Source organism: Enhydra lutris, unplaced genomic scaffold, assembly GCF_002288905.1.
Source record: "Enhydra lutris kenyoni isolate GAN:26980312 unplaced genomic scaffold, ASM228890v2 scaffoldscaffold43, whole genome shotgun sequence".
NCBI classification, from domain to species: domain Eukaryota; kingdom Metazoa; phylum Chordata; class Mammalia; order Carnivora; family Mustelidae; genus Enhydra; species Enhydra lutris.
In genome coordinates, this window is record NW_019154127.1 from 10726131 (window position 1) to 10739805 (window position 13675).

At 43.3% G+C, this 13675-nt stretch overlaps 1 protein-coding gene across 1 annotated transcript in view; it reads right to left on the reverse strand.

The window, feature by feature from the left end:
• The window catches only part of LOC111155672 (DS cell adhesion molecule), a 766750-nt gene that overhangs the window by 247087 nt on the left and 505988 nt on the right, over window positions 1-13675 (reverse strand). Inside the window, exon 11 of the mRNA XM_022515961.1 lies at window positions 6779-6898. Within this exon, the coding sequence (XP_022371669.1) occupies window positions 6779-6898 (120 nt within the window). The remainder of the gene's footprint in view (window positions 1-6778; window positions 6899-13675) is intronic.

The following is a 13675-nucleotide window of genomic DNA, read 5'->3' on the forward strand; positions in this document are numbered from 1 at the left end:
TCTCCTAGATTCCCAACTTCATTTATTTTCTCTGGGGAAAAAAAAAAAGTCCAAGTTTAATACAGCTTAGTGTATAAACAATAGGGTTTGAGGTTCAAAGATGGCAGCATAAAACCAGCATTTCCTCTCTTCCTGAAAAACAACCATATAAACGCAAATAGGAGAAAGAGGGATGGAATAGCTCAACCACAAAGGAGGTAAATGGTCAACGAGCAGAGGTATGTGCAGAAAGACAGGGACAGACGACTGTGGGTGTGAATCTGAGCAGAGGATGTGTCGTCAGATTGGAGGCACACTTGAGGGGCCCAACCAGCACCCAGGACCATAGGGTGCCCAGACTGGGTGGGGCTGGAGCTTCCCCTGCACCTGTTGTGGCTTTTAGAATCAGACCTGCAGGATGAAGCGAGAAGCCACATCCTTGGACAAAGTCATCTCTTTCTGGGGATGTGAATTTTCCTCAAACGGGAGTTCTTGAAAGGAAGCCAGCATGTAGCAGCGATACTATGATAGAAGCAGGAAAAACAACCAGGTAATGGGATCGCACCAGAAAAACGTTGCCGTGAGTTAGACGAAAGCTGTGAACAAAACAGCTGCTTGTCTAAGAAGCCAGAGCTCACGCAAGAGTGAAATAGGAACCAGCAGGAGTGGCGAAAGGCGGGGGGGGAGGAAAAATGAAATCACCAACGTGAAGGAAAAACCGGAGAGAGTGCAAAGAAGAGCAGACTCGCTGGGGTGAAAGGTGTAGAAAATAAACATGGAAAGACCATACTGAGTCAACGGCTAAAAACCCAGAGAGAAAACAGCTTCTGCAACGGATAGTGACGCCACAGTGGAGAGCCTGCAGAAGAAAATGAAAAGCAGGGAAGGGAACCAATATTTACAGAAGCAATTTAATCTTCTTTTCTTAAATTAAAGATGTTTAGAATCTGTTGTATTAAATGGCACACGGCCGTGGTGCAACACCGGGCCCAGGTGACGCATCCGGCGGCTCTGAAGTCAGCTCTTTGTTACACGACGCAGAATGATTCAGTCCCTTCTACCGGGAAGTCAGGCAGCCCCCATTCCCTCCCAGGAAATAATGTCAGCCCCAGTCTCCTACTGGCCCAACCAGCTCTATGTGTGAAAAAGGAGCAGACACGACATTGAACAGAGCAGAACTTGGAATAGGGCTCGCTGGGAAAGAGTGGCTCAGGACCAGTGGCAACACAGGGTCAGTGTCGCAGCAGAGGAAAATCCAGAGTCGGGCATCGGCGGCAGACCAGCAGGTGGAAGGTATGAGCTCTGATAGTGCAGAAAACATTTATCCAAAATAAATAAATAAATAAAATAAAAAAGAAAGAAAAGAAAAAAAAGAAAAAGAAAAAGAAAAAAAAAGTGTACTTGGGAAGTTCCTCATTGCTTATCCTGGGGATTGAGGGCTGTGTCCACAGAGAGGGAAGCCCGTACTCCTGAGCTGGCTGTAGCCTGACTTGCCCTCCAGGAGTGGAGTGTGCCATGTCTTCTCCCCTTGGCTCACAGCCACAGCTAGCCCAGCAGCCTGGCAGATTCTGAACAGCTTCTCCTCCTGCACTGCTGTCACCCCGACCCAAGGCCTGTCACGGCTCGGGGGCTCCTCGTGGGCTCCAGCCGCAGGTCCTGCTTCCACATCCAGGGCTGATGCACAGACACTCCACCCCTCCTGGATTGTTCCAACAGCCTCCTAGTTTGGGGTCAGCATGGCAGCAGAAGAAAGGGGAGAGCGTTACTGTCACAACTGTGACCCCCACTCACCCCCACCTTGGCATCACCACATCCTTGTAATGACTGAGGGACAGCTGACCTCCTGCGGACTCTCAGATCTCCTTTCACTCTGGCCTGGCTTCAAGGTCTTCCTCCATGTTTCTGGAACATTCTGGGCACAAACACACTTCTGCCCCTGGCTTTGGGACCAGCTGGACCCTTGACCTTCCCTGCTTGCCCTACAGACGTGCACAACTCTCGTTTCCCATTGCTTTCAGGCTTCACTGACATTACCTTCTCCCAGGCCTTCCCTAACAACTTTATCTGAAATGCACACTACTCCCCACTCCTCTCCGACCCTCACACACCCAGGAATGCTCTGACCCTTGCCCTTGCATGTTTTTATGACAATACTTCTCTGGGGTCAGAAGTAGCCTTGTCCCTTGACAGAGAGCAAAGGATGCCCCAGCAGACCATAGGCCAACCACTGGCTGATGCAGTCCCTCCTTGGGGCCGAGTGGCTAACAAGGGGATGGCCCCCAAGACAGCAGCTGAAACTCATTCCTACCACCAAACATTTCTGGAAACACAGATGAGGCCCACTATGGTATTCAGCCCTGATTTAAGGGAAAAAAAAAAAAAAATCTCTTTAGACAAGAAGACTTGTTTGTCCATGTTAAAGGACAAAAATGTCACAGACAGAATTGGATGTTTCAGACTTAGTGCATCAAGACCCAAGGTCCAAGGTCAAAACTGTAAGAATGCTGTCTTCCCACAAAGACTATTTCCTTCCTGTACCAGCCACCCTCAAGCCACTGCATTTACTCTGGAACTCTGCAGCTTCAGGGTTAAACTGTTACAGCTCTCAGACGAACAACCCAAGTCTCTTTTGTTTACATCTTTTTGTCACACATAAGAAAGGTGCCCTCATGTTCTAAATAAATATTTGATTATTGGGAACATGTTCCATAAGCAAGGCTAAATTTTTCCTAAGAAACTTCTTTATCACTTATATAATTAAAGTGATAATATACAATCTCCCTCTTTGCTATCAAAAGATATTTAAAAATAAGCATTTGGGGGGCACCTGGGTGGCTCAGTGGGTTAAAGCCTCTGCCTTCGGCTCAGGTCATGATCCCAGAGTCCTGGGATTGAGCCCCACATTGGGCTCTCTGTTCGGCAGGGAGCCTGCTTCCTCCTCTCTCTCTCTGCCTGCCTCTCTGCCTACTTGTGATCTCTGTCTGTCAAATAAATAAAATCTTTAAAAAAAAAAAAAAATAAGCATTTGGGCACCCGGGTAGCCCAGTCAGGTAAGCTGACAACTCTGAGTTTAGGCTCAGGTCCTGATTTCAGGGTCCTGGGATCAAGCCCCACATCAGGCAATGCTCAGTAGGGAGTCTGCTTGAAATGCTCTCTCCCTCTTCCTCTGTCCCTCCCCCAGCTCATGCACTCTCTCTCTCTCTCTCTCTCTCTCTCAAATAAATCTTTAAAAATAAGCAGATCTAGGGCATCCAGGTGGCTCAGTTGGTTAAGCGTCTGCCTTCAGCTGGGATCATGATCCTGGGATCCTGGGATTGAGTCCTGTATCAGGCTCCCTGCTCCATGCGGAGCCTGCTTCTCCCTCTCTCTCTCTGTCTCTCATGAATAAAGAAATAAAATCTTTAAAAAAATAAGTAGACCTCTTATTTAAAAAATAGTAATAAAAATAAGTATAACCCCTGGTGTTATTTTCATTGTAGGAAACAGGCAGTAGTGTGACCTGTGGAAGATTGATACAGGAATACAATTCTGGCCAGTGGCCAAGGGGTTTTGAAAGTGATAGAAATTGCTTGCTCTGACCCAGCAATTCTACTGGTAGAAATGTATCCCTGGGAAAGAATGGACACCTACAAAGTTCGATGAGATAGAGTCACTGTGACATTTTTAGGATAGTGAAAAGGCAGAAGGAAGCTAACATACACTGTGCAGCAAAATGTTGGGCACACCCAGCTGCCAAGTGTCCATCCTACCCTTTTACTTCGTGAAATAGCCCAAGTTGTAGGCATGGCTGCCGCGTGCACAGCTACAAAGCATCTTGCAGACCTCTGTGGGGTTGTTGTTTGTTTGTTTGTTTTGATGCTTATTACTTGGTTTGTTAGAGAGATCTCCCTTTGAGGTAAAAAGAAGAGAGGGGCAGCGGGGATGGGGAGAGGGGCAGGTCTTCAACAATTCCCCGGGACCAGCAGCAGCAACACAGAGGGGCTCTTGCCTCTGCGTTTAACCAGGACAGCTTTCTGTGCCCGATGAGGACTGTCACACGCCAGGCCACTGGGTCTGAGCACATGGAACCCACGGAATCGTGGTTTGCAGTTTCATTGTTTTGGAATCTGTTCCACCATAAAAACAAGATGGGGGGGGAGCGTAATGCCAAGGAGACACCAAAGAGAAGTGGGGGAGGGGCTGGCCCCCAGAGCAGACCAGCAGAACTGATTTACGGACATTCTGGAGAGGTTTCTGTGGGGGGATGATTCAAGTCGGGTGGCAGCTCTCTCCCTTCCGTGGAAAAGTTAGAAGTGGCCACGGAGCTCAGCAGGGGGAGCTGCTTGCCAACAGGGTTAGAACAAAGGTGTAAGCAGTTTGGGTCCCTGATACCCTAGAGGAAAAAACAAACTGGTCTTGAACTGTCCAGACTCCTCATAAGAGAAAGAGTAAACCCTTGTGGCTTCAAGTCACTGAGCCCAATCCTAACAAAGGCAAAGCGATGGAGGGTTCTATGGAAGTATTCATGGGAACACTACACAGGGATTAAAAAGTCTTAGTGATCACCCATGCTTATGGAGACAGAAAGACATTCACAGCATATTGATAACTGAAGAAAGGAGATCATAAGTCTGGAAGAATCATGATCAATTAAAAAAGCCTGTAAAATTATATGAAAATATATATATATATATATATGTTTGTAGGGGGGCAGGTCTGAAAGGCTAGGCTTTCACTAAGAGTAGTTATCTTTACCTTTGAATGGTGCTGTTTGGAGGGAACTTAACTTTATAAAATATTTGTTGCAATTTGTTTGTTTCTTGGTTGACTTCATATTGCACAAAAAAGTTAAAAATAAAAAAAAGGCTACGGTAACTTACGTTGCCCATCAGTGATGGGAAGGAAGAAAATGTCATCAGATCCCTGACTGATGAAGCACTATGTCATGTACGAGAAACACTCTATCAAACAAATAAGACATGGAGAGAAGCAAGTAAGTAACGCGAATAAGAAACTTCGCAAAAGGGAAGCAGAAGTGATCAGTCAACAGAGGATAACAATGTTTCAACATTGTTAGTAATCCAAATATGCAAATTAAAACAGAAAGTGCTTTCAACCATCACATTGTAAAGTTTAAGAATAAAAAGATACTTTCGAATTGTTGAGGAGGCTGGGGCACACACGGCTCACCCTGCAGTATTTTCCAAAGGGCCCTGGACCAGCACAGATCGAAAGGCATAAATGTGGTCATGCTACTGTGCTTCTGAGGACTTCCCTAAAGGAGACAATCACACGCTGCCCCACATGCATATCCAAGGCTGTTTATCCCGTGGAGTTCATAATACGGAGAAACTGAAAATAATCTCATGGGGAAAGGGGGAGCCTTGCACAAAGGCAAATATTAGAAATAATTCTGAAGAAGGTGAGTGTTGTGGGGAACGTTCGTAATACCATACATGGACATATATATAAACTAAGTTAAATGCATGCTGTTTGTTTTCATGTAATATGTAACGTGCGGCTTCAAATACGACCTAAAATAAAAAGTCACATGGGCAGATACTCTGAATAACAGGCATTAGCTTTTTGAATAAACTGCTTTCACATGGACAATGCATGTGGCAGCCTATAGGGGAGTAGCCTCAGAGAATTCTAAAAAAAATTAATTGATTTCCTCCTGTAATGAAGCAGCTTCTAGCATCCTCTTCCCCTGCTCCCTTCTCTCTCGCTCTGGAAGGAAATATATCGGAAAGGAGGTGTAAGTGGCCCATTTGTTTTGCTTTCCTTCTGTTATTTTCACAATAAGGAAATGCAACAGGTTACTTTAAAAAGCAACACCTGGAACACAAACCATAATAAAGCGAACAAATAAATAGTACACTCAGAACAATTAAACACACATAGTAGGTCTTAGATTGTTAAGAGACTGTGATTTATTTGCTTGTTTATCCCACCCACATGCGTTTGACCTTCAACCATTTGATCCATAAATTATTGAGTAAAGATGAGTGAATAAGAAAAGAGAGAGAACTCCAAAATGCTGGTGAGCACAGGGAAGAACCCTTCCCTGGAGGAGACTGTAAGATGGACACAAATGATTTCTATGGTGTCTAGAATGTTCCCCGTTAGCCTGCATGTTACATGTTTCTATTTCTGCAACATTTACAGCCTTACCGTAAAACTGGCGAGGCCGCTTTGCCTTTGCAGAGAAAGCATGATTCAAATATGATATTTAAATATGACAGACATATTCAAACAAAGAGCACTGGATGCTCAACATGGGACACGGATGTGAGTGTTTTGAAAAGACTGTACCAGAAAAACGATATGGAATTTGTCTATTCTAAGATAACCAGATAAATAAATCAATCAACAATTTTATTTTTAACCTTCTAAACCCACTTAATGTCATATGTATACGTTCTGGGGAAATGCTTTTCCAACAATGAGCAATTCTGACCATTGGTTCTTTCATCTGCATATGGAGGGGTGTGTGGTTCTCCCCCAGCAGATCACAGTCACACCATTCAAGTGGGCAACACAGAGCTTTCCCGGGAGCTGAAATAACTTCCACTGACTCCCTGCCCCAGACATGATCTTTCCCAGAGCAGGCTATACAAGACCAGGCACTCCTAGTCCAAACTAAAAACACTCAGATGGACCAGTAGGGGTAAGCCGAGAAGACAGAGTTGGTGGAGGAGGGAACGTATTTCCTTGCCAGAAGCACGTCTGGAAGGATTTGAAACGCTCCTCTAGAGCATTTGAATCTTTAGATTCAAACATGTTTCGCAGGCAATGAGCAAACCAAGTAACATCATACCTTTAGAAAACTTCCACACTATCGTGGGTACAGGATAGCCCTCGGCTGAGCAGTTGAGGACGACAGCCTTGCCATAAATCCCGTCCTGGTCCCGTGGCTGAACCACAAATTTGGGAGGAACTGAAAAGACAGAAATGTCACCTTTAGTTCAGACAACAACACAATTTATTTTAATACCTGTAGGTATGATTTGAAGAATTCCAAGAATTTTAAAGAATATTAACATACAAACAATGTTTGTATGTTAATATACATGAAAAATTGGAAAACAGTATTTGTGAGCTAGAACAAATTAGGAAAATGACCTCATTTTTCCTAATGAGGAATAAATCATTTTCCTAATAAATCAATGAGATTCTTCAAACTGAAGTTACTTTGCACCTGGAAAAACTGGGCTCATGTGTGGAAGTTGACTAAACCCCAGGTATGTGACATTCTTTTTTATTTGTGTTACGGAAGATCTTCGGCAATCCAATCCATGGCAAATAGAATCAGGACCACAATTGGAAGAACAAAGAGTAATTAGTGAGAATAAGTATTCCTCTTGGGTGTGCACTGCTCAAAGCATTTGTGTTTGTTCTTCTTCTACAGGAGATGAAGGGAAAATTAATAGGCATCCCCTAAAGGCAATAAAGAACATAGCATGGTATTGAACTTTGCCCAAAAATCTGATGAAGACACATAGACCATTATTCTTGATGTCAGCACTCTCCTGGGCCAATGGGGGACAATGGAGGTTAACTAAAGTGAGGTACCATGATGGCTTATAATAAGTGTACTTATTTAAAAAAAAAAAACAGATGAAATAACTGAGTATTTGGTGACTTTTGTGAGGAGCTGAAAAAAATGCATCCCTACCCAAAACATACGCATGCCCTCTGTGTAGAACATGCCTGTCAAGAGAAGGCAAATGCCTTGTTAAGTTATTGCTATTCTAAGAGTATTCGAGCTTTCTCTGAAAGAGATGGTACAGGTACTTCTAGAAAAGGCAGCATCTGAAGGTATTAGAATCTCAGAAACTTTTCCATCAAAATCAGAATCTCAGAAAATTCTTCATCCCAAAATGATTAATTATATGATGAACTTCCAACAAAGCAATCACAGTACTATGTAAGAGGAGATGGACTGTGTCCCCTGTATGTCAGACCCTTAGCAAATGTGAGCGTTCTTCCTCTCCTTTCCATAATTCCTGGTAAAAGCTAATCTTGTCTGCTTTGCAGATTCCATAATTCTTCCTTTAGACAAAAATGGGCCTATGTGTTACAGATCAATAGGGAGTCCAACCATCACATGAATGGACTGGTAGAAAGATCAGAATCTAGGTGAGTTAGATGCTTAAAAGCATGTTGAAATGATATAAACCATAGTGAAGATCATTGTGGTCATAAAACACCCTAGGAGGAGGAAATGGCAGACGTGAGAAGCAGCTGGAGATGGATCTCACTGCTGTTTCTGAAAGAGATGACAGTGATGGCTAGGAGTACAGAGCCAAGGACTAAACACCAGTGCTTGAGCTCCAACTCTGTTTCTTCCAGTTGGATGATCCGGTGCAAGTTATCAAATATCTCTTGGCTTCGATTTCCTTATCTGTAAATTGGGGACAATTATAGCACTGATTTTATCAGACTGGTGTGGGGAATCAAATGGATTATGATTGCAAATGTCTCAGAACAGTGCCTGGAAGTTATGGAGTACTCTAAGTGTGCTGGGTAATTTAATAAATGCAGGGATGTCCAGCTTTAACATATCCTTAACAAACACAACTCCCAACTTGCAAATTAAATAATTTATATGGCCAATAGGTCTCTCCAATATTGCGTAACTATTAAGCAATTTTATTTCATTTAGATGATATCCTGAGACATACATATTCAATAAAATGTAAATATGTTTAAATTGGGTGATAAGGGATGACTATTTCATACTGGAAAAGTTATTTCTAGGAAAAGTGCTGGAGATTATATAGAGCAAAGTTTCTAGTAAAAATAATCAACCTCAAGGATAGATTGCAAAGTTTGAGGCACCATGCCAAAATCACTCCAGCCAGGTGGAAGGAAAATATACAGTCACCTATAGTCTATGCTCTGGCTCAAATTCTGCTGACAGAAGGAAACCCTTTGTCAAATGGGCAGGGTAACTAACCGCTTGCATTTCCTCTGGAATCATGTCTAATTATAATCGATCCATGACTCCTCCCCTCAATTTGGTTCCAATCCAAAGGGACATTACTTAAAAACTGACCAAAGAGGTTTACATGGGAAATAACCATTGACATATTGCAAGTGTAAGGTAATTACAGGTGGAAATGTCCCATAAAACCGCAAATTATCTTTCATGTCTTCCTCTTTCATCTCCTTGTATCAGGTACTCATGGCTCTTCCTCCAAAATGTATCACATATCCTCAAATTCTCTTCATCTCTTCACTGCCATGCTCTCGTCACGATGCGCAGGCAATGTGTGTGGTAAAGTGCCACACATGCTCCCTCCCTCTGGTTTCAGCACACCAAGGGCTGGACAGTTCCACACACCTGCCCGGGTGCCCACCAAGAGCATGAGTCTCTGCTGTCTGGGGCCTTCTCAGGAGTCATACATTCTTACTCACTTTCACTGGTGCAACACAGAAATGTGGGAGACAAACATGTAAAAATGAGAGGGCGGGGAGGGGAGTTCCCCTCCTCTCCAATCCATCCCGTGGAACTATTCTGAGGCACGTTCTATGGCTGTGCTTCTCACACACTGGAGGGCATCACAACCACCTGAAGAGCTGGCCCAAACATGAGTTGCTGAACCCTATCTTCCAAAGTCCTGACTCAGTGGGTCTGAGGAGGGATCCAAGACACTGTCTTTCTAATAATCTACCAGTGACGCTGAGGCTGCTGGTCCAGAGACAGCACTTTGAGAATCACTGTTCCATGGGACTCCTCGGAATTCCTCAGAGTACAAATGAGTCCCAGTGGCCCACAGCATCAACCAGCTCATTAAAACAACTTTAACTGATATCTTCTCTCTCCTTCTGATCTCATTCTCACTGCCCCCATCCCTCACTTTTGAACCCAGGAATCACATCTCAAATAAGTGATCAGCAGCCAATCATGGACCTCGAACTCTGCTTTCAGAGGAACTCCCGTTGCAATGAGGCTGGTTCCTGGAGCAGCTTGCTAATGGATCTACTGGCACCTACAGCCTGACTTCAATCCGTTCCTCACACACTGGCTGGAAGAATCCAAGACACAAACTGGATGAAGTGAGTCCCTGCTTCAAACCAGCAGTGCATTCCCATTGTCCCTTGATACAATCCAGACTCTTACAACACTCTGAAGGCTCTTTACGACTTGACTTGACATTCCCCTCTGGCTGTTGTAAGACCCCATCTATCCCCACCCCCATGACTGCTCTTGCTGCTGGGTCTTCACATAAGCTTCTCATGTCTTTGTGTAACAGATTCTCACTTAGGATTATTTACATCTCAGTGCAAAGTCCACTTTGTCTGGAGCCCCTTACTGATGCTGTGGATGAGATTAAGTGCCCCCAGAGAACCCTGTGTTACCTGCTGTTGCCTTTACTGAGCATGTCTGATATTGCTGCTTTCACTGCCTCTCTCCCCCATCAGGCTCTGCCCCGCGGGAGAAGAAGAACCGTCCCTTTCCCACAGACCACTGTACCCCAGCATGGCACACAGTGATAGGACGCAAAAAACTCTCTGAAAATGCCTGTGGAATGGACTGACAAATAGGTATTATTATTCCATTTTTACAGAATAGGGAAATAGATTTTATCCAAAGTAGCATGGTTGAGTTAATACCACGGATCAGAGCGACCCCAAACCCCAAAGCCTTTGAGAAGGACAGACCTACTTTCTTCTGAGGGTGGAGAACAGAAAGCATTCTAGGAGGATTCTGGGCAAGGAAACACATACCAGAAGTGGAACTGTTGCAATTTGAGCTAAAACTTATGATAGGACCTGAAGACACAGCACTCTGTATGGTCTGGGTTATATCTCCCCAAAGTTACTGGCTCCCTTGGTAAAAATTATATTTGGGATGTATCTGGCTGGTTCAGTTCATTAAGTGGCTCTTGGCCACTGGCTCAGGTCAGGGTCTTGAGGTCAAGAGATCAAACCCTGGATCTGCTTCTGCTCTCAGTGAGAAGTTTACTTCAGATTTTCTCTCTCTCCCTCCATCCCTCCCTCTACCTTGTGCTTTTTCTCTCCCTCTCTCTCAACTAGATAAATAAATAAATAAAATCTATCAAAAAAAATTATATCTTGGTTTCCTTTTATTTGTGTAACACTTTATTTGGTACATTGTAGTGAGCATATATGCCAATCTTGTTGACTTTCCAATAGAAAGTGGAGGAGGAGGGTGATTAAGGAAATAGAAGGGATAGATTCAACCAAATAATTATGTCACATCCCCAAAAGGCAACATAAGCCATTCTTGCCATACACCTTTGTGTCATGAGACTCTTGTAGTCTGACAGTATCTCAAGACCCCAGGGATTCCTTGGAGGGAGTTGAATACTGAAAATTATCTGGAATTTGTGCTTAAAAATGTGCAAAAACAGGGAGCCTGGGTGGCTCAGTGGTTAAGCGCCTGCCTTCGCTCAGGTCATGATCCTGGGGCCCTGGGATCAAGCCCCACATGAGGCTCCTTGCTCTGTGAGAAGCCTGCTTCTCCCTCTGCCTGCCTCTCCTCCTGCTTGTGTTCCCTCTCTCACTGTGTCTCTCTCTGTCAAATAAACAAATAAAATCTTTTTAAAAAGTGTGCAGACTGAAAATAAATTTAAAAAAATGATTAAAAAAAGTGTGCAGAAACTAAAATTTTTTTAATGTTGTGTTTTCAACTTGTAACTTTTATAAGTAATTCCGCCTTTTTAATAGTTTTACAAAAATGTTCTGAAGAGGCTATAAATCTGTTGAATAAATGAAAAAAATGAGGGCCGTTTAAAATACAGTGATCTTTGGCTTGGTCTGTTTGCTAAAGGAAGGAATTATTTTTGTAGTTTTTAAGAGAGGAAGAGTAATATGCTTATAATAGAACAGGTATTTCTCAATGTTAGAGGCAGTCAAATTTTTTTTTTTTAATGTTTGAAATGCACGGCCTCCGAGAAGTTATATATTTCCAAAGGATATAAGCTTCCCTAAGCTGTCAACAGAGACAGGGATTCTGTTTTACTGAAGGCAAACCTGGAAGCTATTTGGTGGGAGGAATGGGGCAGGTACATAAATATTGCTGTTCTTTCCCGGTTGGCATTTAGTCAAGATGGTAATTGGACAAAGCCTAGGTAAGATTTAATTTATGACACTGGAAGCTAAAATCCAATGGCTTCCCATCACAACCAGAAAGATGGCCTGGCCTTTGCCCTCAATGTTTTCCCTCCTCCCTTACAGAACACTGAGCCCACTGTTCTCTTGCCGCTCTTTGAACACACAAAGCTCGCTCCTGACTTGGGTTCTTCGTGCTTGGTCATTCTGCCTGGCGCTCGCTATGCCTTGTTCCCTCACCTTACTCAAGTCTGCTCCAAAATCTCTTGGAAAAGTCTTCCGCTGTCCACCTGACCTGACCCGACATACCTTTCCTATCCTTATCACTCTCAATCCTCCAATTTCATAGAACTTGTAGATACCTGACATTGTGTGTCTGTTGTCTCTTTCACTGGAATGTGAGTTTTATGGGGCAGGAACTTGGGATCGCTATTTTGATCACCACTGTACCCCAGCACTCAGAATATCTGGTATAAAATAGATGCTTAATAAATATTTGTTGGAAGAATCAATGGATCAAGTAAAATGATAGCACAAATATGGTATCAAAAATTGGATAGCAAACATAGCAATAAGGTAGTGGCCTCATGTAACTTTTAGTTTCCTTGCCAAATAAAGGTCAACTCAAAGTCTTTTGCATGGTGTTTGTTTTCTGTGTGGCAGCTCATCATTAAAAGCCAGAAACAGCAGATACATCATAGGACATAAAGAAGTGTGAGAAAATGGACTTCCTTTGGAATCACAGAAAATCATCGCATCAGGGGCTTTCTTCTCAGTGATGCAGAGCCAATAATAGGAAGCAAAGGGCACGTGTGTTCTGTCATTAAGTCTAGTACTTTCCCTCCAAATGGCTTCATTAATGCCAAGGTCACTCGTCTGAGCATGACATTAGGGAGATCATCGGTCCACAGCAAGTGTAAGCCATGGGGCACACACATAAGAGCTAAAGGTTGTTTGGTTCTTTTTTCTTTTAATTTCCCTTCTGATAACAGCTAATGTATTTTAAATTAAGTCTCTATAAATCTTCCCAATGACCCGAACAATCAAACACTGTGCTAAGCTCTATAATGATCTGAGGTCATAAGACTGTGATAGAAGGGATGACTGAGAATTGGGCTCCAAAATTCCATTGCTGTCATACACATTCATTCTACACCTCTGCTGAATTACCTTAGTTGTCACCTTCATCTCCTACAAGCAATTTACCCCCAACTGCTGTAGTTCCCTCAAAAATAAATTGTACTTTTACCTTTAGACTACATTCCCAAGGCCTTCATTCTAATTAATCACCTAATGCCTGGATTTCCCCATGGCCTCTTCTGTGGAGTGTGTCCTCAATCATGTTCCAAAATCATGTGGATGTGAGTGGCACAAAGAGACAGACAGAAAGGGTAGAAGGGTGTCATCACTCACTGAGTGCTTATTATGTACCAGGCACTGGGATAAATACATTATTTAAGCCCCAGAAATTCCTATTAAGTATCATTCCATTTTATGAATCAGAGAATGGAGGTAAAGAGAGGTTAAGGAATTTACCCAAGGTCACGCAGCTAATAGGTGTCCCGATCATGATAGGACTGAAAGGAAGAAAAGAGGAAAGAAGAGATGCAGGGAAGAGTTCTGGGGATTCACG